At 41.1% G+C, this 26,603-nt stretch overlaps 1 protein-coding gene across 1 annotated transcript in view; it reads right to left on the bottom strand.

The window, feature by feature from the left end:
• The window catches only part of DENND5B (DENN domain containing 5B), a 185,025-nt gene extending 165,565 nt beyond the window's left edge, over positions 1 to 19,460 (bottom strand). The window contains exon 1 of the mRNA XM_021690540.1: positions 19,280 to 19,460. Coding sequence (XP_021546215.1) covers positions 19,280 to 19,406 — 127 coding nt within the window. The 5' untranslated portion in view covers positions 19,407 to 19,460. The remainder of the gene's footprint in view (positions 1 to 19,279) is intronic.
• Between the last annotated feature and the right edge of the window lie 7,143 nt (positions 19,461 to 26,603).

Raw genomic sequence — 26,603 nt, 5'->3', positions numbered from 1 at the left:
TTATTTATTTATTTGAGAGAGAGAATGAGACAGAGAGCATGAGAGGGGGAGGGTCAGAGGGAGAAGCAGACTCCCCGCCGAGCAGGGAGCCCGATGCGGGACTCGATCCAGGGACTCCAGGATCATGACCTGAGCTGAAGGCAGTCGCTTAACCAACTGAGCCACCCAGGCGCCCTGGTTTAACAGTTTTCTACATTTGATAAAATTCCACATCTGTTTATGATAGAAACTAAACAAAGTGCATTTAGAGGGAACATACCTCAACACAATAAAGCCTACCATAAATGGAGAACTCACAGCCAACATCACACTCAACGGTGAAAAACAAAAGACCTTTTCCTCTAAGATCAGGAACAAGACAAGGATGCCGACTCTCACCACTTTTATTTAGCACAATACTGAAAGTCCTAGCCACAGCAATTAGACAAGAAAAAGAAGTAGAAGGCACCCAAATCAGTAAGGAAGAAGTTAAACTGTCACTATTCGCAGATGACATGATATTATACATAGAAAACACTAGAGTCCAACAAAAAACAGATAAATGAATTCAGTAAAGTTGCAGAATAACAATTTCCTAATTGGTTTCACCACTTTTAGTTTCTTCCCAGTTTAATTTCATTCTAGACCCCTCATCTAGAGTAACATTCCTAAAGCATAGCTTTGAGCATGACATTCTCTTGTTCAAAACTTTTGAGGGGCTCTTTTCTGTCTCCCAAAGGGCCTTCTTGGGGCGCCTGGGTGGCTCAGTCATCAAGCGTCTGCCTTCGGCTCAGGTCATGATCCCAGGGTCCGGGGATCGAGCCCCACATCAGGCTCCCTGCTCAACAGGAAGTCTGCTTCTCCTTCTCCCACTCCCCCTGCTTGTGTTCCCTCTCTCGCTGTGTCTCTCTCTGTCAAATAAATAAATAAAATCTTTAACAACAACAACAAAAGGAGCCTTCTTCATAGTCTGGCATTCAGTTAGGTTGCTTCCCAACAGCCACTTCCTTTCCCCTTCCATTGTCAAGCAGCCTAGTTTTCATCTCACACTGTCTCTAATCAGTTTATTTTTTTTAAGATTTTATTTCAGGGCACCTGGGTGGCTCAGCTGGTTAAGCGTCTGCCTTGAGCTTGGATCATGATCTCAGGGTCGTGGGATCGAGCCCCATGTCAGGCTCCCTGCTCGGTGGGGAGCCTGCTTCTCCCTCTCCCACTCCCCCTGCTTGTGCACTCACTCTCTGTCAAATAAATAAATCTTTAAAAAAGAAAAGATTTTATTCATTTATTTTAGAGAGAAAGCGCACGAGCAGGGGGGAGGAGCAGAGGGAGAGGGACAAGCAAACTCTGCACTGGACATGGAGCCTCATGCAGGGCTCAATCACACAACCCCGAGATCAGGACCTAAGCCAAAATCAAGAGTCAGACACTCAACCAACGAAGGCACCCAGGCGCTCTGGTCTCTAGTTTAATCCCATCTTTCTTGCCAGACTGATAAATTAAGGATGGGCTTCTGGGAAGCGTGACCTAAAGTGGTCTGATCACAAAGACCCAGATTTGTGTTTCATGATGTGAGTGGGGAGTGTAGGAGGAAAGTTAAATCTCTTCTAGGGAAGGTGTGATATGCAAATGTGAAGCCTGAACCACTGCCACCATTTTATTACCTTGAAGGAAGGAAGCCACACTGACAAGGAAGTCAACACTGAGGATAGACAGAGCATAAAGAACTGCAATGAAACGGAGCTAGAGCTCTGCTCAAATTATACCTAAACATCCCACCCCTAAAAAGACTTACGTGAACCAGCCAAATTCCTTTATTTCTTAGGTCCTCTCTGACCTATAACCACAGCATTGTGACAGAAAAATCATCCAAAAGCCAGATTAAATCTCTCTTCCCAATTCATCTCCCACTCCATGAAATACTTAAAGCAAGCTAACCTATATATCTTTTAAGTGTGTACTATGTACATTTGATTCTAGAAACAAAATGTGGGAACACAGATGTGGGAAAAAAATAAGCCCCCTCTTCCCCACAGTTTGCCCCTTTACTTTCTTTATTGCATTATATGCTCCAAAATTTTTTTTAAGAACCAATGCCAGTCACAGTACTTATAGCAACTAAAATTCACCTTAATTCAGCCCATCCTAAAAAATAATAGAAACAAAAATGCAAATATCTCTCCAGATAAAAACTAACTAGGGTTCTCTCTCTCTCCCTCTTTTGTGCTTTAAGTATATTTTTCTTTTTCAGAAGGTTTGTTTCATTTACTCAAAAAATTTTTAGAAAGCACTGTCCTTACTAACAAAAGTCCTATTCATGCCAGTAAATTGATAGATTTAAAGAAAAGGAGATAAGCACATGTGCCCTTGTATAAGTTTTTCCAGTTACTATGATAAATATCCCTTCTTCGCTTTCTTAAGGTCTTCATTTGGTTTACACATATGAAACTCATGATAAGTATGTTTTAGGAGTAAAGTCATTCACAGAAGGTATCTAAAAGCACCAACAGCCAAAACACTGCAACACAATAAAAGACTGTCCTTGTTCTTATTACTCCACTACATGAGAAGAAAAACTGCAGACCTTCTCTGTGTTCTTTGCAGTTAGTGCCCGCACTGACCATGAAATGTTTACCCAGCCCCTACAATGGGAGACAGGAAAGGAGCTGTGAGGGACAAGTGTCAAATCTACTGGTGCTTCCAGATTCAGCCTTCCTAAAATATTATTCTCTTCCAGCAACCTGAAGACAGACAATCAGATTTTCCATCAGAGGTATCTTATACCATCTAAATAAATTTCTACTCTGCTATGTGACTACAAATAAATCAGATTCCCACTAAGACAGAGATCAACAATTTACCTTATTTGTCACTGAACAGCCTCTTTGGCTTACTAGCTTCTTTCCTCCGTCTTCCCATCTCATTTGTCACCAGTGCTTTCCCCTTTCTTTCCCATAATGGGAAAAAAAATTTTGTGATAGATTATTTTAGCATTAAACTCCTCAGTTTCAAAGCTATTCTTTCTTTTCCCATTTCACCTTAATTACTGGTAGTATAAAGGATTTTGGTTTTAAAAAAACTTGCTGCAAGTACTAAGAATTTAATTTTTATCCCTCAAATACTTGAGGTGGACAACGCCATTTCATTTATTTATTCAGTCTTTCAATCATAATTATTTACAGAGATCTTTAAAGATGTCATATACTAAATCAGTGGCAATGACTTTGACATAAAAAAATGCTACTGTGTTTCTCAGATGATTGCTCAGCTCATTTAACCACACAACTTCAGTAAAATGGTCACTCTGGCTTCTAATTAGTGACTAGAAATCAGAACTTCTATTTTTATTTTAAATTCTACCCCTCTGGGATAACAGGTGATCACTGTTTTCTTTAATGCAATCCTGTATTCTCCAGTTTTCAAAATGAGCATACATTACTTTTATAATTTTTTTTTTTTTTAAGATTTTATTTATTTATTTGACAGAGAGAGAGAGAGAGAACAAGTACGCAGAGAGGCAGGCAGAGGGAGAGGGAGAAGCAGGCTTCCCGCCGAGCAGGGAGCCCGATGCGGGGCTCGATCCCAGGACGCTGGAATCACGACCTGAGCCGAAGGCAGACGCCCAACTGACTGAGCCACCCAGGCGCCCCTACTTTTATAATTTAAAAGCCACAATTTTTAAAAAAGCACTTACTACCTTTTATTATTTCAAACCAATTATTTTATTTACTTCACTCCTGGTGGAATATTTCAGTGTGTAAAACAGACATTCCTCAGAAAGTCCTACTAAAATGTCTGGGGGAAAAAAACCCCCCAAACAACCTCTTACATGCGTACCAACAGGTAGCAAAACCAAATGGGCTCATCTCCTTTTGTTTGTCCTTGATTCTCTTCCTACTCTATTTTAAGCATCTAATAAAGTGTCTAAAAAGCATTTATTATAAGACAAGCAGGTTAATGCCTTGATTTTCTCTGAAAATATTCAATTTGTTGCTCTTGCACGATACCCTCTAAATCCAAATTTTAACTTTTCATACCTAATAGACAACAATGGGGAGTAAACAGTTGGGTCTCTCTTGGGTTCCCTTATCCTGGAAAGCTCTAATTCTTAGTCTCTTCCTAAATAAATAACATTACAAAGTTTTACTTGAAAGAAAAACCACATTTAGTCATACAAATACCCACAAAACTTTAAAGTTACTATTAGAAAATATGCAGATACTCTGGAAAGTGTGAAGGAAAAAACAGACTTTTTAAAGAAAAAATATTTACAAAATGCATGTCCACATTTAAATCTGAATGTTCTCCTCAATTCTAAGAATATCTTTTAAGGAAGCATAAAGTTTTATGTTGCTGTGTAAGGAAACCTTGGGTACATTGGGGAAAGCTCAAAGGCCTATAATCTCATCACAAAGCAGCAGGGTCAAAAGGCAGAGGTCAGGGAACAGGGGAACAGGGAATAAAACAGTTCCCACACTTGAGAGGAGACTATATCTCATTTCAGAAGACATTCAAAAACTATTCAGTTGTATTTACTAAAATAATAAAACCATTTACACTCTCCTTTAGGTCCCAAAGCAAATCTGAATTTTACAAAAGTATTTTTAAAAGAAATTTAAGAAGTTACTTCTCTTACATTAAAAAAAAAAAACACCACCAATCTCTCCCACACATACACCAATGCTTCAGTTGTCCCTCAAAGACTGACTTTCAGATAGATAAAAGCTGTCACCTGATCTATTCAACAGAGTTCAATGGGGCACAGAAATAAATACTAAATGTGCATACATGTCAACAGACATTTCACATCAAGGCCCCTGCCCCCTAATGATTCAACAAAGTAGGTCTACTTCTTGGCCACATTCAGAAAAAGCTAAATTTTTCTCCTGCTTTCTTCTTCTTCATTCCAGGTAAGAGTGAATGTGATTTTGTTAAACTTTAGTAGGTGCAACATTTGTGCAAGAGACTTTATAATGACTCCTCCAGCAGGGAATTAAACCTGTGGGAGCTCCAGGGTCTAGGACACTTGTCTGGATATCTCTGTACAATTTTTCACACTCTAACCATAAAATCTGTGTTCCAAGTAGAAGAGAGGGTGACAGAAAGATTAGTAAGATCAGGAAAAGAGGATTTTTGGAGTAAAAGGTGTGATTTTTCCACTGTCTTCCACCCTCTATACACCCGTATTTTACACTCTCCCCACTGGCCCCTTCCACCAGGGACAAGACAGGTTACAAGTGGTTCATAGTAAATGAGGCCTGTCCATCCTTCACTGTGAGGAGTACACAAAATTTTACATTTAAGCACACACAGCTTTCACGTATTTATTTAAAATCAAATGGTAGCTAGGGCTGCCAATGGAAAAATAAGCATTGCCAGACAGGAGTGAGAACAACTAAACAAAATAACCTATTTTGGCATAATCACCTCAGTGGTACCAATGCTTGTGTTCTAATAAACTGTGAAATCACAGTCATTGTTCTCGTGAACAATGGCACAAAGCAAATGAAGTCAAGCTGGAAAGCTCATTTCCCTGGAGCTGAGCCAGAATATTTTGAAATCCAGACAAAAGTTTATTTATTAAGAAAAAGAATACACTTGAGACAAGAGATGGGAAACATTCTTAAACAATCTGTTATCTTGTTACCTCAGCCATGTAAATTTCCTTAAAGGTTAGGGTTAAAGTTGAAGCGAAGAGAAATTAACCTAGAAAATAGAACAAAACACTGTGGTCCTGGAAGTGAATCATCCATAATCTTTAAACCTATAACCAGCCCTAAATTTCTGCTGCTCAAGCTATTCCTATGCAAGTCTGTAGCTGATTCTCATGGAATTCCATTTGATACGCTGATGCCAATTCTTATAATCAGGGACTCATACAAGAGTCCGAGATGGTCACTCCCCTTCACAACAATTCCTGTCTCATCTACCTAGAGGGAAACAATCCTTCCTTGCTATTTTAGTCCCAGTCTACAGCAAAAAGAAAAAAAAAAAAAGAATATAAATTTATTACATAGAAAGAATATTGTTGATCTAGCTGACTGTCCCTGTTTTCTCAACGAACCATGAGAAAAGAAAAAGAAACTGAAGGCATACTAGAAACATAAAGTATTAAACCTGAAAAAGCCATGGACAATAAGAAACTCTACCCAGTTTCTGATGCGGATGAAGGTAACTGGAGGAGTTAGACATTAAAAACTCTTCACTATCGATGACACTGGAAATTTTTATCAAAAGTATTTCTTCTTCTTTATAGAAAAGAGACAACTAAAAAAGCAATAGGAAGTGGCTTCATGAGGACTAACGTGAAAGTAAGGGTGATCTTTGAAGAAAGGATTAAGGGGGAAAAATGTACAAAAAGCCTGGCCTGAGCAAATTTGTGCCAAACTGTACAGAACAATTAAGACTGTCAAAAACTGGGCACCTGGGTGGCTCAGTTAAGCCTGCATCGGGGCTCCCTGCTCAGCGGGGAGCCTGCTTCTCCCTCTCCCTCTGCCCTTCCCCCCTGCGCACATATGCACACGAATGAGCGTGCACTCTCTCTGTCAAATAAATAAAATCTTAAAAAAAAGATTGTTAAAAACTTATGTATCACTTCTACACTGTTTCCTCAAACTATAGAGTAAGTCCCTGTGTTAAATAAATGACTGTATGAACATGCTATACTGGAAAATGAGACAAGAGGAAAGGGCAAGAAAACATGGTCTTCAAAGCAGAAACCTGGATTCTCCAGGCTCGGGCAGGAGAAAATTATGTAAAACAGGTGGATTTACATCCCAAGGCATTTGGGATCTAGAAAACAGACTACTTAAAAATATCTTTAAACTGGGTTTCACAGTTTAGAACCTATATCTAAGCATTCAACATTCTGGTCCTCGCAGACGGGTTGAACTTAAAAGATTCTACAACTCTAAAATTATAATTTCACCTATTTTTATTGCACTCTGTACTTCAAAGCTCTTTCCAAGACACTGTCACATTTTATAATTGAGAATAGTCTCTAGAAAAGTATCTAGTTGTCTAGACTAGCATAAGTGTTGAAAAACATGTGTGTCCTCAGATTATGAACAAATTAAAAAAAAAAAACTACAGGGAAGAGAAGCAAATGGACTACTTTTGCAGTGGTATTCCTAAGAGAGTATGAATATGTGAAAACTATTCACAGCTTGGGGCGCCTGGGTGGCTCAGTCGTTGAGCGTCTGCCTTCGGCTCAGGTCATGATCCCAGGGTCCTGGGATCCCAGCCCCGCGTCGGGCTCCCTGCTCCGTGGGAAGCCTGCTTCTCCCTCTCCCACTCCCCCTGCTTGTGTTCCCTCTCTCTCTGTGTCTCTGTCAAATAAATAAAATCTTTAAAAAAAAAAAAAAAGAAAACTATTCACAGCTCATCTGGAATAGTCGCTTAGCAGTAGCATTAACTAGGTATTTTTCCCATTATGTATCGGCTATCCACAATTACTGCAGTGTGCATATAATGCCACGTCTTTCTCTTCCATCCAATAAAAGCACGTGAGAATGGAACTGAGTGAGAACAGCATCGTTAGAGGGAAGACCTTGATTCCATTCCACTTATTTTAAAACTTGCATCATTTACAACCTCAGTATTTCAACTACTGTTAATAATTACTGTGACTCAGCTCAGAAACGGCAGGCCCACTAATGTGTCACCACCCACGGGTTGAGGACAGCTGGTCTAGAGGATCTGGAGGGGCAGCAAGGTGCAATGGAGCCAGAAAGCCTGGGAGGTAATCCCAGCTTTTAGTAACTGTGACTTTGGGGAACACCTCACATAAAATGAGGAAAATAACACCAAGTTATCGTGAAGACTAAAAGTAATGTTTATAAATCACCAACCACAATTCATGACTCCATAAATGTTAGCTATTTTCACGGCTTCACTGTATAAAGGTGACTTCCTAGAGCTACTTCTGACTTAATAGTGCTAGTACTGGGGCGCCTGGGTGGCTCAGTCGTTGGGTGTCTGCCTTCGGCTCAGGTCATGATCTCAGGGTCCTGGGATCGAGCCCCGCGTCGGACTCCCCGCTCCGCGGGAGGCCTGCTTCTCCTTCTCCCCCCTCCCCCTGCTTGTGTTCCCTCTCTCGCTGTGTCTCTCTCTGTCAAATAATAAATAAATAAAATCTTTAAAAAAAAAAAAAAAAAAAAAAATAGTGCTAGTACTTACCTTTGAAAGTCATTTAAAGAAAGCATTAATTCAAAAATACCTTTGTATCAGTGACGTATACAAGTTTATAAAAAAAAAAAATGAAAGGTATTAATTCAAAAAGTTCATGTTAATTAAAACAGTTATAATATTTAATTTAGAATCAAATTAGTAAAAGTCACAGATTCTTGGAAAAGGTGCAGGGATGCCTGAGAAAGCGACTTATCGTCATGATGTGCTATCTCAGCAGCATATAAAATATCTCCACTTTTTTTCCTAAAATTCTCACTTCTTAGCTCCTTACACTTGTTTTGTTTAAAAGTAATGTGAAAAGGGGGCGCCTGGGTGGCTCAGTTGGTTAAGCGACTGCCTTCGGCTCAGGTCATGATCCTGGAGTTCCGGGATCGAGTCCCACATCGGGCTCCCTGCTCGGCGGGGGGTCTGCTTCTCCCTTTGACCCTCACCCTCTTCCCTCTCGTGCTCTCTGTCTCTCATTCTCTCTCTCTCAAATAAATAAATAAAATCTTTAAAAAAATAAAAATAAAAATAAATAAAAGTAATGTGAAAGGGACGCCTGGGTGGCTCAGTCAGTTAAGTGTCTGCCTTCGGCTCAGGTCATGATCCCAGGGTCCTGGGATTGAGTCCCGCATCGGGCTCCCTGCTCAACGGGGAGCCTGCTTCTCCCTCTGCCTGCTGCTCCCCCTGCTTGTGCTTGCTTGCTCTCACTTTCTCTGACAAATAAATAAATAAAATTTTTTAAAAAAGTAATGTGAAAAAAATAGTTTCACATTAAAAATTTTTGGAATCTCTGGCAAAAAGGTCATTAGATAGTGCCATTTTATTTTATTTATTATTTTTTGAGAAAGAGTAGGAGGAAGGGGGCAGGGGGAGGGGGAGAGAGGGAGAGAGACAGAATCTTAAGCAGACTCCATGCCCAGCACAGAGCCTGATGTAGGGCTCAATCTCACAACCCTGAGATCATGACCTGAGCAGAAATCAAGAGTCAGATGCTTAACCAACTGAGCCACCCAGGCACCCCTACATGTGCCATTTTAACAAGTCAAGCCTGAGGCAGAACAGAACATTATACAAGGTAAATTAAGAAAAAAATATGCATGGGAAAAAAATATTTAGAGGATTAAACTTCATAGAAACAAAGGAACTGTCCTGGCTAAGTCCAAAACTCATGTGGGATGCCCATGAAGAAGGAAACTATGATTGCAATTTCCTAAGATATTCCTCTAAAATCACAACTGAAGCTACAAGTAATCTTTAGCACAACATTTTCTGAAATTTCATAAACACTACCCATCATTTATGTGCCATCACCTGGCATTACTTTATAAATAAATATGTTACATGCTTAAAAAACAAAAACAAATTAAAAAAACCTTGCTGTTACCTGCATACTTGCTTGCATAAAGTTGTTTTTTTAAAAAAGAGTATTAATTTGTCATAGTTTATTTCAAGAGAGAATAGGCTAGTAACAAATTACTGTAGCTCACCAGAAAGCTAATATGTACCTTTAAAAAAATTAATCATTCATCTACTCTCTTGCTTCTTCATCAATCTCGTTTCTCATTTTTTAAAAAACTCTAGTTTCCATTTTAGAAGTTAAAAAACCCACACATAAATCAAATATACTGATTTTTATTGCCAGTAATAAAAGAAAAAGGAAAAATATTTTTGTCCATCTCAAATTATCTCATTCACTTATTCAAACAATCTATTTGAGTCAATATTTTGGTCACTGTATATACAATAAAAAGGACAAAGGTCTTGCCCTCTAGTAGCCAACAATCTAATAGAGAAGCCTGACATTAAAAAGTAAAAGTAAACAAATGCATTTACATAGTATATTGTCAGGTGCCATTAAATACTATAAGGAAAATAAAGTAGGGTTCTTGGCAAGAGTGGGGCAGGCAAGGGGAGGAAGAACACCATTTTATACAGGATGATCTGGGAAGGCCAATCTGAGGAGGTAACACTTGTGTAGAGATCTAAATGATGAGAAGCCAATCTTGCAAAGATGTGGGGCTGCACTATCCAAGAGGGTAGCCACTAGTCACATGTGGCTATTAAATATCTCATTAATAATTTTCATGTTGATTATATGCTGAAATAATATCTTAGATACCTACATAAAATATATCATTAAAATTAATATCACCTATTTCTTTTTACCTTTTTGAATGTGGCTACTAGAAAATTTAAAACTACATGTGTCTCGTATTATATTTATAATGGACAATGCTGGTCTAGAAAGAGGATTCCAGGGAGAGAAGGAAGAGAAGATGAACACACCATGAGACAAGAAACAGCTGACTGTTTTTAAGGACCTTCAAGAAAATCAACATAGCAGGAAAGAGTGATCCAATCAGAAAATGTTGGAAAAGTAGGCAAAGACCAGATCATGAAAAGCTTTGCAAACCAGGGGGCTATAAACTGTGTCCCTTCCAAAATTCATATGTTGAAATTTAATCTCCAATGTGATGGTATTTGGAGGTGGGGCCCTTGGGAAGTGTAGAGCCCTCATGAATGGGATTCATGCCCTTCCTTATAAAAGAGATCCAACTCCCTCACCCCTTCCACACAAGAGGCCATCTATGAACCAGGAAGAGGGCCCTCCCTAGACATGGGATCTGCCAGCACCTTGAACTTGACTCCCAGCCTCCAGAACTGTGAGAAATAAATTTCTGTTATTTATAAGCCACCCAGTCTATGGTATTCTATTATAACAGCCTGAACAAACTAAGACACAGGGTAAAGAGTTTGAATCCTAATCCAAATACAAAGGAAGCTACTGAAAAATTTTACATGGAAAAAATTATTCTAAGTTCCCGCTGCCTATCCCATTTGTGGATAGGTGGCAGTATCATTCATACTGCTAGTATAGACTTCAAGAGATTATCTAATACAGTGATTTCAAACGGGTCCCTGGCTCTCTAAGGGCCAATGTAGATAATAATTGAGAGTCCATGAATTGATACTAATATTTCAAAAAGCTTATTAAAAACTGTACCTTTCCTGTATAGGGAACTGCAAAGACTAATTGTTTTTTTTCCTTTCCTTGTGGCTGAAATTATAATTACTCAATTGGTCCTCATGTGGCATATGTGGTATATATCAGTCCCTGTACTCTGTGTCATTTAGGATTAATTTTTTTTTAAACAGATACATTTAGTTTTTCCACTCAAAAACAAGTTCAGACTCATGGAAAAGAGGAGTGGTATGTTCAGAAATCAGTCACTTCACTTAACCCCTTCGAAATAGATGAAAACACTGAGCCCCCAGATGTCCTAAGTCACAGGCCAGGATTGGACTCCTGGCTTCTAACTGTGCATCCAGCTCTAATTATAGTTTCACAAGCAATCATACATTCCTTTTAGAAACTATAAACTCATCTAAGAACAAATAAGAATTTATGCTAAGACAGATGATAAAACCCAGTAAAAAGAGCAAAGAGATTTTTTTAAAAATGGAAGATTTATGTAGTAAATGCCTTATATTTAAATGGTAAAATCTTACCTTTATATATATTCACTAATAAATACAAAAGTAACATCATATATATACTCTTCTAATTTTTTGATGAATGAATAAAGGAATTCATTCATGCAAGAGACATTACCAGTGCTGACCATAAAAAGAGACAATAACCAGGTTTGAAAGTCATAAAGACCCAGTAGTCCCCTTCTTAGTATCTTTCCTGTAAGAAGTTAAAAGATAATCTCATTTGATTATAAGGTTATCCATGTGGTCCCTACACTGGTAGATTTTACAATCTGTATGATATAGTGCATGTTATTAAGGAGGTGGCAAATGTAGTGGTTATGGACATGAATGAATCATGCCAGACAGACTTTTCAATCCAGGGCTCAGGCTTCTGTTCATTTGTTAATACTGGACACACCAGCATAGGGAGCTCAGGATGTAAGAAGACACTTATGTCCATCCCTCCTCCCATATACATACTATATGAACCTGGGTGAAGTACTTGAACTCCCTAGTCTCCGTTTCCTCACCTGCAAAACAGAGAAGATAATGCCACCTGCTACGGTGGTTGCCAGGATTAAATGAAGCAATAACTATGAAGCATTTACCACAGTGCTTGCCATGTGGAAAGCAGTACTGATTATTGCTATTTCGTTGTAGATTCTTACAGAATGGTGACTGTCACTATATACTCTACAACCTGACACACTGTAAACAATTAACATTGAACAATTAATCCAAAGTGTACTGGCTAGTTATGGCTTTCCTAAAAACAAAATTTAGGTTGTTATCCATCAGAAATGTTAAGGGTTTGGATATAATGGCACTTGTTTCCTAAAGTATCTTACGTAGGAAAACTGTCTCTACCCTCCAATGAATTTCAGAAGAGGAAAATGTTTTCTTCTCTATGAAGCCTCATGAAAATTATGACTGATAATGCACTGTATTCTAGACACTTTTATTACTCCAAGTATATCTGTAACCAACAGTGGAATTAGTAAAAGCAAAAGGATATACTCAGGAATTTCAGAACAGTCTGTCTTAATACCTCAGCAGATGTTACCTGTACTCCTCCAGCCTCTTCTGTCTCTCCCCATCCCCTTTTTCTTTCCCTTTCTCTTACTATTATCTTCTTCTCCAAAGACACTTATGTCCTTCTCTCATCCCCTTTCCCTCCCTGTCTCATCGTCTCATATTCTGAGCTCCCTATGCTGGTATGTCCTGCATTAACCAATGGAACAGAAGCCTGAGCCCTGGGGTTATTACTGAGAGTTTAGCTGCACTCACTACTGGGCCAATTTCACTATAAAGAGTTTTATTCCCAGTGGCTTTTAAAATCAAGTTAGCACTGTATCATAGTAACTAGACCTTGAATCTTCTTTGGCCTCATTAGAATGGAGGCACATCCTTTTATTTCTCCTTCCCCAGCCTTTCAGTTAACAGGCCAAACCTTTTAAACTCCCAAACATAATCCATTGTGGGCCAGACGGTGTGAAATGTATAAAAGGAAACCTCACTAAATTGGAGGCCAAAGGCCAGAAGGGGGAGCTCTCATACCGCATCACATGTCTTCATTTGCAGAACCCAGAAAAAGAGACCTTGCAAAACCAACTACCACCTCAGCCCCAGGAGGGAAGGTTTTCTCCTTGCCTGGCAACAGCCTGGCCAATACGAGACTGTCACAACTCAGTGACACTGAAAGGCCACTACATTTTGAACTCCCAGTTTACCCCAATGGACTTTTTGTTTCTAAGAGCCTCTCCTGACTCTCCTCTTTCCTCTATAAAAGAGGGGTACTCTACTTTCTTCTCCAGACTTGCCTATGGTTTTGCTGTAGCTTGCTTGCATGTCCTGAATCACAATTTTCCGCTATTCTTGAATAAACCCACTTTTCCTGGTAAAAGAACTTGGCAGTTTTATTTTTAAGATTAACAATGACAAGATAACTAACAACTAAGATACTACCAACGGTGGTCAGATCAGGGCAGCTCTAACCCATAAAACCTGTACAGCAGGCCAGTTTTTAAAAGGCATACTTTAGCAGTCTTAACTAGGACATGCAATCTGGAATAAAGACAAGCCTGAAATGCTTGTTAAACTCAAGTCAAGTTCATTTCTTCTGTACGCTTAAATAAAATAACTATGGAGCACAGTGTACTGGATCAACTAGGCTCTAGTCTGCTGTCTGCTGCTAGTCAAATGTGTTCTCTGAGAGGGTCCTTAATCTCTCAGCCTTGGGTTCTTCACCATAAATGATGTCTAAGGTCCCTTTCAGAACTATTGTGGCATGATACGGTCAATATCAACCAAATTTTGTACAGCTGACCTTTGAACACCACAGGTTTGAACTACGCAGGTCCACTTACATGCAGATTTCAAAAACTAAATACAGTACAGTGCTGTAAATGTATTTTCTCCTCCTTATGATTTTCTTAATAACGTTTTATTTTCGGGGTGCCTGGGTGGCTCAGTTGGTTAAGCCTCTGAGGCTTCGTTTCCGTTCAGGTCATGATTTCACAGTGGTGAGATCATCAGGCTCCCTGCTCAGTGGGGAGTCTGCTTGAGTGTCTCTCCCTCTGCCCCACATGCATGTGTGCTCGCTCACTCTCTCTCCAAAATAAATAAATAAATCTTTAAAAAAATTTTTTTTCTGGGGCTCCTGGGTGGCTCAGTCAGTTAAGTGTCAGACTCTTCATTTTGGCTCAGGTCATGATCTTGGGGTCCTGGGATTGAGCCTCACGTCTTTAGCAGGGAGTCTGCTTGTCTCCTTTCTACCCCTCCCCCCGACTTGCCCAAGCGCTCTCTCTAATAAATAAATCTTCAAATAAAGTAGTTCTGTAGCTTATTTTTTTTCTTTAGCTTATTTTATTGTAAGAATACAGCATGTAATATATGTAATATACACGACATGTATTATTTGACTGTTTATGTTATCGGTAAGGCTTCCAGTCAACAGTAGGCTATTAGTAGTTAAGTTTTGGGGGAGTCAGAAGTTATATGCAGATTTTCAACTGTACTAGAGGGGTCAGCGCTCCTAACCCCCACCTTTTGTTCAAGGGTTAACTATATTTGAATTTAGACCATGGTCTTCACTGCCCCAAAGCTCTTCTGAAAACCACACCCAAGAAAACCAAAGCTAAAAATAAATAGAGGCACCAAGGAAGAGATTTAAACAAGGGCCTGTGGCAGGGATTGCACTCATCATACTTCAGTACTCCTCAGCAGAACTAAACCCAAACTACCACTGGAATGCTTTAAGAATACTCTGGCCACCACACAATTTGTGGACTTATATGTAAACTTTATACTCATTCATTTATTAAACACTACGTACGTATAAGGTACTATGAAAGAGAGAGGCAAAGACCATAAGCTCCCTCTTGGGGGCTTGCATATTTATGTTACTTAAATAAAGGTCCTTAATTTCTCTGTTGCCTAAAAGATTTGCTGCTATAAATCAAGCCATGTAAATTCCTACAGCTAGGTCTTAGAGGAAATGAGAAGCAAAAAAGAAAATTTCAAAATGATGTCTGCCTTCCTACATGTCAACTAATTCCAACAACTTCTATTTACACCTCCTTTCTTCTTTATGCAATAATCAATTTGAAACCTTTTTCATATATTTAACACTTAAAAAATGTAAATATTTCTACTTTAATATCTAAAGGGACATATTTGTTTATGGATAAAATGAATTTTAAAAATATACAGTGAGTAGGAGAAGCACAACAGCTAAGATGAACTAAAGAAAGGACAAAAGGAAATACCAGTATATGGGGGGGGGGGTGTCTCTCTCTCTATGAAATATATGGGGGGGAGGTTGTGTCTCTCTATGAAATATATACATACCAAAGAAGTCTTTTCCACTGCTGGTAAAGCTAGGCTTCACTAGGACGACTGTCTAAAAAACAATCTACAGGGGCTCCTGGGTGGCTCAGTCGTTAAGCATCTGCCTTCGGCTCAGGTCATGATCCCAGGGTCCTGGGATCGAGCCCTGCATCGGGCTCCCTGCTCTGTGGGAAGCCTGCTTCTCCTTCTCCCACTCCCCCTGCTTGTATTCCCTCTTTCGCTGTCTCCCTCTCAAATAAATAAAATCTTTTAAAAAATAAATAAATAAATAAAAATAAAAAACAATCTATAGCCCTGACAACTTTATCATAAGGTATTAGTCTATTTAACTGTTACTTCATCATATGGCTTGTGTCCTTAATTTTATTTCAACCACCAACTGAAATAAATTTATTTCAACCAATAAATTTCAAAATTTATTCCACCACCTGCAGAATGTGAATTCTAAAAAAGTCTATAAAGCAATCAGTAGAATTTATATTTAACAGAAGTCAACTTAGACCTTCTACAGGCAGAGTGACAACTTGCTAAGAAACAGTGTGATAAAAATAGATCAGTTCCATAAAAGTAAAATAGAAACTTAACTATATTTAACTTTGAAATTAATGCAGCAAAACAGAAACAACCTCCTGACTAATTTGCCTAACTCACTGGCCTTGTGTCCTCCTCCCCAAATGAAGCTCTGTGGAAACAGTCAAGAAGATGGTTAGTTAGGAACATGATGCTACATTCTCTTGTTTTCCTCTCATCTTACCAGCCATACTTCTTAATCTCTTCAGTTGTTTCCTCTTCATCCTCCTCACCTCTGAATGTTGGGAGTGTCTCTAGGATTCAACCCTTGAGCTTCTTCTCTTTTCTTATCTATACTCACTCCCTGAGTAATGTCATCCAATGGCTTTCAATTTATGTCTATATAAAAATTTTGACCCCTGAGAGATTCCTTGCCTACTTGACATCTCCATTTGAATGTCTAATGGATATCTCAAACTTAACATGTCCAAAATTGAACTAATCTTGTCCCAACTGCTTCTCTATCAGTCTTCTTACTTCAGTAAATAAAGGTGCTTATAATTGTTCAGGCCAAAAATGTTACAGTTATCTTTGATCACTTTCTTTGAATATGAATACCATATCCAATTCATCAGCAAGTCCTGCTGGCACTACCTCCAAAATAATCCAGCTTTTCACCACTTCACTGCTACTGCCTTGGTCTAAGCCAACCAACACCTCCCACCTCACAAAAGAGCCTCCTAGCTGGTCTGCTTCTAACCTTACCCCTAACACAGTCTACAAGGCAGCCCAGCAATCCTTTTAGAGAGTACATCAAGTTTCATCATTGTACTGCTCAAAACTTGCCAGTAGCTTCCCATCTCAGAGTAAAAGCTCAACAATTGTCCATTAGGCCCTACACAATCTCCCCTCCCCTTTCTCTATGATCATATCTACTACTTTCCTCCTCCCTCAGCTCCAACTACCTTGGCCTCCTTACTGTTACCTGCACAAACTAGGCACTCTCCCACCTCATCTCCGCATGCACTGTTTCCTCTGCCGGCAGTGCTGTTCCCCAAGACCATCCTCATGGCTTGCTTCCTCACCTCCATCAAGGCTCTACTCTAAGGTCACCTTTTCTGTGAGGCCTTCCCTAGCCATCTCATTTAAAATCTGCAACCCCACCATCCCACCACCATTCTTCTGGCACTACCCTAGTCTCATTTCCTTGCTTTATTTTCCCTCATAGCACTTACTGACATTTAGCAAACTATATATTTTCATTATTTGTTTACGGTAAAATGTAAGCACTATGACGGCAGGGAGTTTTGACTGCTTTGTTCACAGCTGTCCACACTGCCTGGAACACAATCTACACCTTAAGGCTTTCAAAACTCTTTGTTGAATGAATCATCACCGATACTGAAATTACCATTAGACAAAAGTATCACTTCAAAACACCAAATATTATGAGCAGACATCTCAAACAAGCATCCACACTCATGCGTAGTATTCCAAAAGAAGAAGCCAGTCAGTGTCTAAAAAATGAATCAGAAATTAATTTTTTATTGCTTAATTTTGTTAAAGCCATCTGCACTGTGCCTGAAGAGTCCCAGGCCACACCTACAGGTGTTGTTTTAGCTTTCCTAGGCATATAGACTTCAGATAGAAAAGAAAAAAATACAGGCTTTCTCCTTTCATCAGTCACTACTGACAAAAGGCCTCCAAGTGACCCCTTACTACAAATGGTTAGGATGTTTAGGGGAGAAAGGACTCTAGAAAAATAAAATAATCCCTTCAATCCCCAAAGAGAAATCTCTCCAAATCTCTCTGCAGACATGTTTTCTAACTTCATATTCCTTAACAAAGCCATTCTTAATATGTACATGAAATCTTAATTGAAGAAACAACATGATTATATAACTACACATACAGAAAAACCTGGTACTCATCCCTCCTTTCTAAAAATCTTTAAAATTAGACTTACAGTTTTTGTTGAAAATGTTTTGCTGTGAGCCTGGCTTAAAAAGATATTTGCTTAGCTAAGACACGGGTTGATCAATACGATATCTTACAGCTGAACACATTTGTTTACTATTGTTTATTATTTACTACATCCTTCCCAGTCCCCTCTATTACCCCCCAAAAAAGTAAAAGAGAAAACAAAAATACACATTGGTGCAAGCAATAAGGCATGCTATGTCCAAAGCAAGCTGTTCTGGAAAGCTATGACCTAAGTGTTTAACACTGACACAGATAAAGTTCAGGCGATAGATGTCACTTGTCTCATCCATTAACAACAACAACAAAATCAAGATTCAGATCCCAAGAAGGCAAGCAGAAAGAAAGAGGCGTGAAAAAATGAAATGGGTCGTTTCTCCCTGGCCTCCTCCGGGCACTGAGCACTCATTACCCGCCCCGCCCCCCCCATCATCCTTTAACGGCCCCTTTTCCCAGCACCGGTTCCCAGCTCTGCCCTGCACTGCGCCATCAAATGGGTAAAGAGCAGGGACCGGTGCCCCTCCAGGAAAAGCCCGGCAGTAACACACGGTGCACCCAAGTGAGGGGAGAATGTCAAACTACTAAACTCAGAAACAGTGTAGGTGGTGTCAACAAAGCGTCGTGCCGAGTCCCAAGCGATCAAAGGTCCTCCCCAGCTCCCGTGACACTGCCAAATAGCATTCCAAAAGGTGACTCCACCGTCATCGCCGAACGCGAGACGGGAAGCGGCGCAGACCGGGAACAGTCAAGGATGAAGTCCAACAGCCTCCCGCCTGCACTCGCCCTGCAGGCCATCACCGCCTCGGTGGACGCGACCCCCGCAGCCCAGCGGTCTCTGTCGCCGCCTCCCCCGAGGGGGCCTGAGCGCCGCGTCACGTGCCAGGGCTGAAACTTCGCAGTCTGGCGGAGAGGGTGGGGGGTGGGATGCACGGGATCGCGGCAAGGCCGGGGAGGTAGCGCGCCCGGTGACTCACCGGACGCCTCCGCGTGCAGCTGCGGGCGAGGGGGGGTGGACCGTGCCGGGCGGGGGCCGTGCTCTCGAGGCCGCCCCCGCCCCCGTTATTAATATCCCCGCGCCCTGGAGGCAAAGCCTGAGGCGGGCGCCCTCAGCGGCGCGACGCCCGCGGGCTCAGCAGCGCACCCTGCACGCGGAATAAATAACAATGTCATTAAATCGCCTCCCGGGCGCCGGTCCGGATGGAGAGCGGGCGCCGCCGGGAACCGACTTTGTCTAGGACCCGCCTCCCGCGCGTCCCCGCAGCGTCCCTCGCGTCCCTGAGGGGACCCCCGCGCCGCCGTAGCCCGGCCTTACCCGCCAGCTCGTCGGGCTCCAGCCCGCTGTCTGCGTCGATCCCGCACAGCACGAAGTAGTGCGCGAAGCGGCAGGCGGTCGGGGAGGAGCCCGAGCCCGAGCCGGGCGCCGCGCCGCTCCCGCTCATCCCGGCCGCGCTGCTCCTGCCGCCGCCGCCTCTCGGGAAGGCTCGCCGCTCCGGCTGCGGTCTCCGCGCGCCTGTCCTAGGGCGACACCGGCGCGCCCATGGCCGCGCAGCCGCCGGTCGTCACCGCAGCCTCGCTCCTCGCCCGGCGCCGGAGAAGCGGCCGCGAGCTCGCGCCCAGTCGGTCCCGATCCCAGTCCCGGGTGGGGGAGGGGCGCGCAGGGGGAGTGTCGGCGTGAGAGGCTCGCGCCGCCGCAGCTGCGCTCGCGAACTGGAAGCCGCGGCGTCTGGCGCCCGCCGGTCAGCTGAGCGGCGCTCGGGCTGTGGGAGCGCTGGAAGGGCGGGGGCGCCGAGGACCGGCGCGTGGGGTGGGAGGGGGCGGAGAGGAGGGCGCGCTCGCGAAGGACGGGAGCGCGCTCTCAGGTCCTGTGTGCGCGCGCGCCCCGCGGGCTGCGAGGGAGCGCCTGGCGCGGGCAGGATTCGTGCGGGCCGGCCGGGGCCGCGGCGCAGGGGGCGGCCGCACACACGCCTGCTGGCCTCCGCCAGCCTGGAAGGTTAGCCGCAGCGCGGGGTTCTGTCTTCCAAAGGAGATGCTACCTATCCTAAAAAAAAAAAAAAAAAAAAAAAAGCAGCTTTAGGGAAGGTTAACAGCCGGTCTGAGATCATTTCCCACAACGGCCTGGACCATCAACCTCTTTTAAACTGTTACATGTGAAAACAAATAAATTAAATAATTAATTAAATAAAATAAACTGTTACATGTGGAAATGCCTGTCTTGTTTTAAGATCTTAGTCCTTGAATCCTTCCCTCAGCCCTCACCCCCATCTACAAGCCATCCTTACTCAGTGAATTCGTGACAACTCAATATCCACAAAGCGTTGAGACTTCTAAAAGGACAGTTGCCTACCCCCTGCCCCCGTTCTGTAATTTATCCTGACATTTTCCAGGTCAGTGTAAAGTAGCCAAGGCACTCCTGTCCCCCAGCTCTGTACTCAATTGATATTATCAGCTCTCCCTGCAGGTATAATTGGAGGCTGATAAGGCAACAGGAATTAGACCCTGAACTCTGCTCCTCACAAGGCCATGGCTTTCTTACCCTGCTCTTCCCTCTGAGATTCCATTCTACAGGAGTTCACCAAGCAGGTTTTATTCCTTTGAAAGGTGAAAAACCGAATCGATCCAGTTCCACATTGTCACGCCTTCCGCACCACTCCCTGCTCTTCTTTAAGGATTTGGGTATAAGGTGGCTTGGGGGGGTGGGGGGTGGGCATCACTAATACCACTGGTAGGCACGCAAATCTTCCAGGCAGGTAGACTGAGAAACGAACAATTATTTGACTGAATAATGTTCTTCCTGGAAGATAGGTATGCGTGCATACCATCATTTACTGTAGCTTCTATCCTCACTTTCTCTCTTCAATTTTGAAATGTAAGAAGAATCAAAAAATCAGGGTGAACGACAGCCTGGGTAATTGACCTTTCGCTCCTGTTGCACCCTGCCCTCTTTCTTCAAAGCACTTGTAATGACTTTTTCTGTTTGTCTTAGCTAGATTGTAAGCTCCACAGAGCAGAAGTCGTGCTCTGTGTTTCATCATATTTCTAGTATCTAGCAGAACCCTGGTCCCACTGAGCCCTTCAATTTATTTTTTTTAAGATTTTATTTTATTTACTTGACAGAGAGAACACGAGAGAGGGAACACAAGCAGGGGCAGAGGGAGAGGGAGAAGCAGGCTGCCCGCTGAGCAGGGAGTCCGATGTGGGGCTCCATCCCAGGACCCTGGGATCATGACCTAAGCCGAAGGCAGACGCTTAAGGACTGAGCCACTCAGGAGTACCCCCTTCAATCTATTTTTATTGAATGAATGAAAGAAAGGTTATCCAGGTAGTAAAAAGTTGTTGATGCTACTAGGAAATATACAAACTTTAATATCTGTAACATTTATGAACATATGCTAACTTTGTGTTATACAATGATTGCTTTTCCTCCTATAGAGAGTACTGAAATACATAAAACAATTTCACTAAAAAGGAGGAGAGGGAGTGTATGTGTTTCTCCTATTTTTGGTGATCACCTCTTACAGAATGTTTGTTAGATTCTAGATTAATCAAACAAAGCACAATAGAAAATGAATTTACCGTCTGCACTAACCACGAAACATGTCATTTTTTGTTCACTTGAAAAGCAATTGATTTATGAGTTTGTAAGCCCTGCGTTAATGTTGTTAAGATGAAAAAATTGAAAGAAACCCAAACAGAATGCATTGAATCATGAGATATAAATCTCATCAAAATAGACAAAATCTCCAAAATCTTTCCTAAAGCTTCCATGACAATAGTCACACAATATAAATTTAAACTTTAATTTGAAAATACCTCGGTACATTCCTAATTATCACTTCAGAATGACACTGTGTAGGTATATTCTGCATTAAATTGCAATGAAATAAAAGGATAATCAAGAATTAACTATATATCATTGCATACATGTTTTTCTCTAAAATAATGACATAGAAATACTTTAGCTAAGCAAATAAAAAATGACTTGAAATAAATTGTCCAAAATATTTAAATTGTGTTGAAGAGGAGAGAGATCATATGCCTCTTCCCGTGCTGGGACACCCCTTGTCAATACCATTCTTCATCTCCACCAGGCCATGCACACATATGCAAAACCAAGACAGAAGGAATTGCTAAAGTAACTTCAGAGCCCCAGACATTCATTGGACAATGCTTTACTAACAGAAGCTCTATATGCCACCAGGTTAGCAGTGCTCAGTCAAGGACTCACTCTTCAGCTTCCCTCTGACAGCAGACCCTAGCTCAGCTACTCCAAGCATAAATCATGCCCTCCATTTGAGGATTTACCAGACTCCTTCAGAGGTAGCAAGTCATTGCTCAGATACTTAAGAGCATTGCCTTCCATTCTGCTGTTGTTCCTTGTATGTTTGCTGCCTGAATTGAGAACCTGCAGAGGAGGCACTAATCCCAACTTTAACCTCTAAATAGCACAAAACATGCCAAATAATCATGATTCCAACAAAAGGAAATCCTGAGTGACATTTTCTTCTGCCAGGGTTTTAGCTTTCTGGGAAAATCTTATCACAACAAAAGTTTATTTGGAAAATTGATTATCATATTCTCTCATCATAGTTTCAGAAAAAGGGTTAGTTTATGCCAATAAGAGTTTGGTAGCAAAATAACTGACTCACAGTTTTGCCTAAACCTGTTTCTACCTTTTACAGTGAATCCAATACTATTAAGAATCTTTTTATGTAAGTTATTGTGCTAATGCTTTGAGAATATGAAATTTAAAAAGACATGATCCCTCCTCTTCAGGAGTTTATAGTCTAGTAGAAAGGAAAATATTTTTCAAAGGTAATTAAAAGACCAAAAAGAGAAAATAAAAAGTAAAATCTGGTATATTCCACATGACAAATTCAAAAAGCAATACAGGATTTAGTGAGCAGAGATGTCAAATCTTCTTAAGGCATTCAGTAAGATATTATGAAAGTGATAACTTTTGAGATGGGCCTTACAAGAGCAACAGGATTTCATGAGTTAGAGATGGGAGGGGAGACATTCCAGGCACAGAAGAAATGACTGGGGTGAAAAGTGTGTAGAGGGAGAAAAAAAAGTGCATAGAGGACCGTAGTTCAGTTGCAGCCAGAGCATAAAGAATCTTGAACACCAGGCGAGTAGGGTTGACTCACTTTTTTATACTCTTTTCTTACCTGAGGGATTTGATACCTGAATGCTGGCTTTGAGTCAGTTTGACACAAAATATTTGAGATCAGCTAAACCAGTCTTCTCACTTTACAAATAAAAATATCTAAGTCTCACAGAATTTTGGTGATTTACCCAAACACACATTGTTAGTGGCAGAACCAGGAGCAAAGTTTAAAAGATTGCATTGTAACATTGTAGGATTTTAAAGGCATTTTCATTTCTAATATCTCTAAATCTATGAAATTTCTTTATCTGAGTTGACTAATCTTTCTCCTGTATGCTGCTTACTTCTTTTTAGTAATCCACTTTGGAATTTGATTATTTTTTCGTTTTATAATGGAAAATTTTCAAATATAAAGACTAGAATAATGAACCTCTATATACCCATCACCTAGTTTTAATATTAGCATTGTGCCATTTTTGTTTCATCTATTTGTTTGTTACCAAAGTAGTCGAAAGGAAGTGAGTCATATTATTTTGACATTTTGATTATGTTTTTTTATCTGAAGTTTCACATGAATGTTTCCTTACTTTCTCAATGAAATCCCCAGACCTCCTTTTCTCCCTTTACCTCACATAAAATGTCCAACATTAGTTCCTATTCATCATCTAGTCCTAGTCTCATACTCTTTTTTCCCAATAATACTATCGTAGATTCAATTCTTTTCTCAAGACTGCCTCCTTCTTCTGAGAACCCCTTTTCTTCATTCCATCTAAATTGTTCTCTCGGGAGCTACAATGATATGATACAACTTCACACACCCATTTCTCCCTCCTCTCTCTACAGTTGACTGATCTAGAAGAAGGCTTGTGGCCCAAGGTGCGCCAATGAGTCCTTTCCCATTGGTCTTGGACTTAGGGCCCAGAGAGTTGAGATGGTTGCTCTGCAGGTAGCCAATGCTGTAAGCTGAAAAGTTCAGGAGCTATCAGTAGTCACACTTCTATTATACGAAGAAAGATATTGAGAGGGAAAAATGAGGCTGACAATCAGAACAGAGAAGACAAACAGAGCAAGCATCCTGTACTGTGATCATGAATTTAACTTTTTTTGGAATCTCAATATTACAATGTTTGTAGTGCATTTGTCTGACAAAGAACTTCTATCCAGAATGTTTAAAGAACTCTTACAACTCAAAAGTACGACAAGGCAATTCTTTAATTGGCAAAATATTTGAACAAATATTTCACAACAGAAAATCTGCAAATGACCCATAAGTGCAGGAAAAAAAGGCCCAACATCACTATTTCAACATGTAGAGATGAAAAGGATGACTAAATTACATCAGGAATGACAAAACCACAAAAAGATACCACTAGATGCACTAGATGCACTAGAATGGCTAAAATTTAAAAGACTGACAATACCAAGTGTTGGGAAAGATGTAGGTATTGCTAGTGGGAGTGCAAAGTGCTACCATGTGGTAGTTTCTTACCAAGTTAAACAAACACTTCTTATCAAGTTAAACAAACACTTAGCATATGTCCAGAGAAAATCCATTCCTATGTACTTCCCAAGAAAAATGGAAACATATGATCACATAGGTTTGTTCTTACAAGTGTTCATAGCAGCTTTATTCATACGAGTCCCAAACTAGAAAAAACCCATGCTAACTATCAATTTATTGTCTCTCAGGTTTGAATCCATCCTTCTTCACGCTGCTTTGTGATATTAGAGCAGGAACCTGTAAGCATTTGTCCTCTGCTAGCTGGCAGCCTTTGTCAAATTGAGGGCACTGGAGGGACTCTACAAGAAATATATCAGCAGGAAGGCACTTACCTTCTGGGTTCTGGTTCTTTTTCCATAGTTTTATTCAGAATGGGTGCTAACACTTGTAACACTCGCCTCTGAGTCACAGTTCTAGCCACAGTCTCAGATCGTGTTCTTCCCACTCTCAGACTGCTGTTACAGATCAGCTCCTGGCCACCCGCATCATCTCGTAACTGCAGCCCATCGAGGGTGCAGCTCCAGACCATGTCCTTGGGCAAGTTTCTTCACAACTGACAAGCAGGTTGTGCATTCCTATGATGGCCACACTCTTTTTGAAGAGGTCAGAATCAGGGAGTCCTGGGTGGTTCAATCGTTAAACGTCTGCCTTTGGCTCAGGTCATGATTCCAGGGTCCTGGGATCGAATCTTGCATCGGGCTCCTTGCCCAGCAGAGAGCCTACTTCTCCCTCTGCCCGCAGCTCCCCCTGCTTGTGCTCTCTCTCTCTCTAATAAATAAAATCTTTTTTTTTATAGATTTTATTTATTTATTTGAGAGAGAGAGTGAGAGAGAGAAAGAGCACAAGAGGGGGGAGCGGGAGAGGGAGAAGCAGACTCCCTGCTGAGCAGGGAGCCCGATGCGGGACTCGATCCCGGGACTCCAGGATCATGACCTGAGCTGAAGGCAGTCGCTTAACCAACTGAGCCACCCAGGCGCCCTCTAATAAATAAAATCTTAAAAAAAAAAAAGAGTTCAGAATCAAAGCCTTGTGGGGGGCAAGGCATCTTTTTCTAAGTCCTTGGTTCCTCCTGAGTCTGCTCCCCTTCACCCTGCTTACTACTTCTAGTTCCTCTTGTACCCCTTTAAGTCATTAACTACCTTTTACTAGTTAACAATTATATTAAATTCTCCTGTTCAGATGACTGGTTTCTGTCTTTCGACAGAGGTACAACCCAGATGGCCATCATCAGATGAATGGGTAAGTAGATTGGTATACTCATTCCATGAGCTACTACTCATTAGTAAAGAGAATGAACTACTGATCCATGCAACCAGGTGATGGCTGTCAGAAATTTGCTGAACAAGAGGCGCCACATGCAGAAGAGTCCATAGCATATTAGTGCATTTATATGAAGTTCTAAAATGGCAGAAAGCAGATCAGTGGCAGCCTGGGGCCAGGGGTTGGGTGGGATAGGGAACTGACCACAAAAGAGCACAAGAGAAAAAATCTTATATCTTGATTATGGTGATCATTTCACAGATATATACATTTGTCAAAACCCATTGAATTGTCCTCTCAAAATGGGTGAGTTTTAATATACCTTAATTATACTTCAATAAAATCTATTTAAAAAGGAAAAAAAAGTCAAAAGATATATGGTGATTTTTAATTGCATTCTATATTTCAAAACTTTATAGTTCCAAAGTTCCAATCATTTTAGTTGATTGACAAGAACTGATTTAAGTTCTTACAAAAGTCTTGTTCAACGTTCATGTTGAGCTGGCATTTTTTGAGGTAGTTAGGTGTGCTGGCGAAGGGGACAGCCTCCAGAGGCACACTCCCTGTGCTCAGATCTCACTTCTTCCTTCCTTACCTATAAGACAATTTGCTTAAGGTTACTAAGCTTTAATTTCCTTATTTGTACAATTGGGATCAAAACAGGATTGGTATGAAGTTCAAAGAAGATAATATGTATAGAGTGCTTAGCCTAGTGCCTGGTACACAGAAAACATAGAGTACATGAAGGTATTGTTTCTATGTGCCAGG

This window comes from Neomonachus schauinslandi, chromosome 5, assembly GCF_002201575.2.
Source record: "Neomonachus schauinslandi chromosome 5, ASM220157v2, whole genome shotgun sequence".
NCBI lineage: Eukaryota > Metazoa > Chordata > Mammalia > Carnivora > Phocidae > Neomonachus > Neomonachus schauinslandi.
The sequence above is the reverse complement of the archived record's forward strand: the minus strand, read 5'-3'. Positions and strand labels throughout refer to the sequence as shown.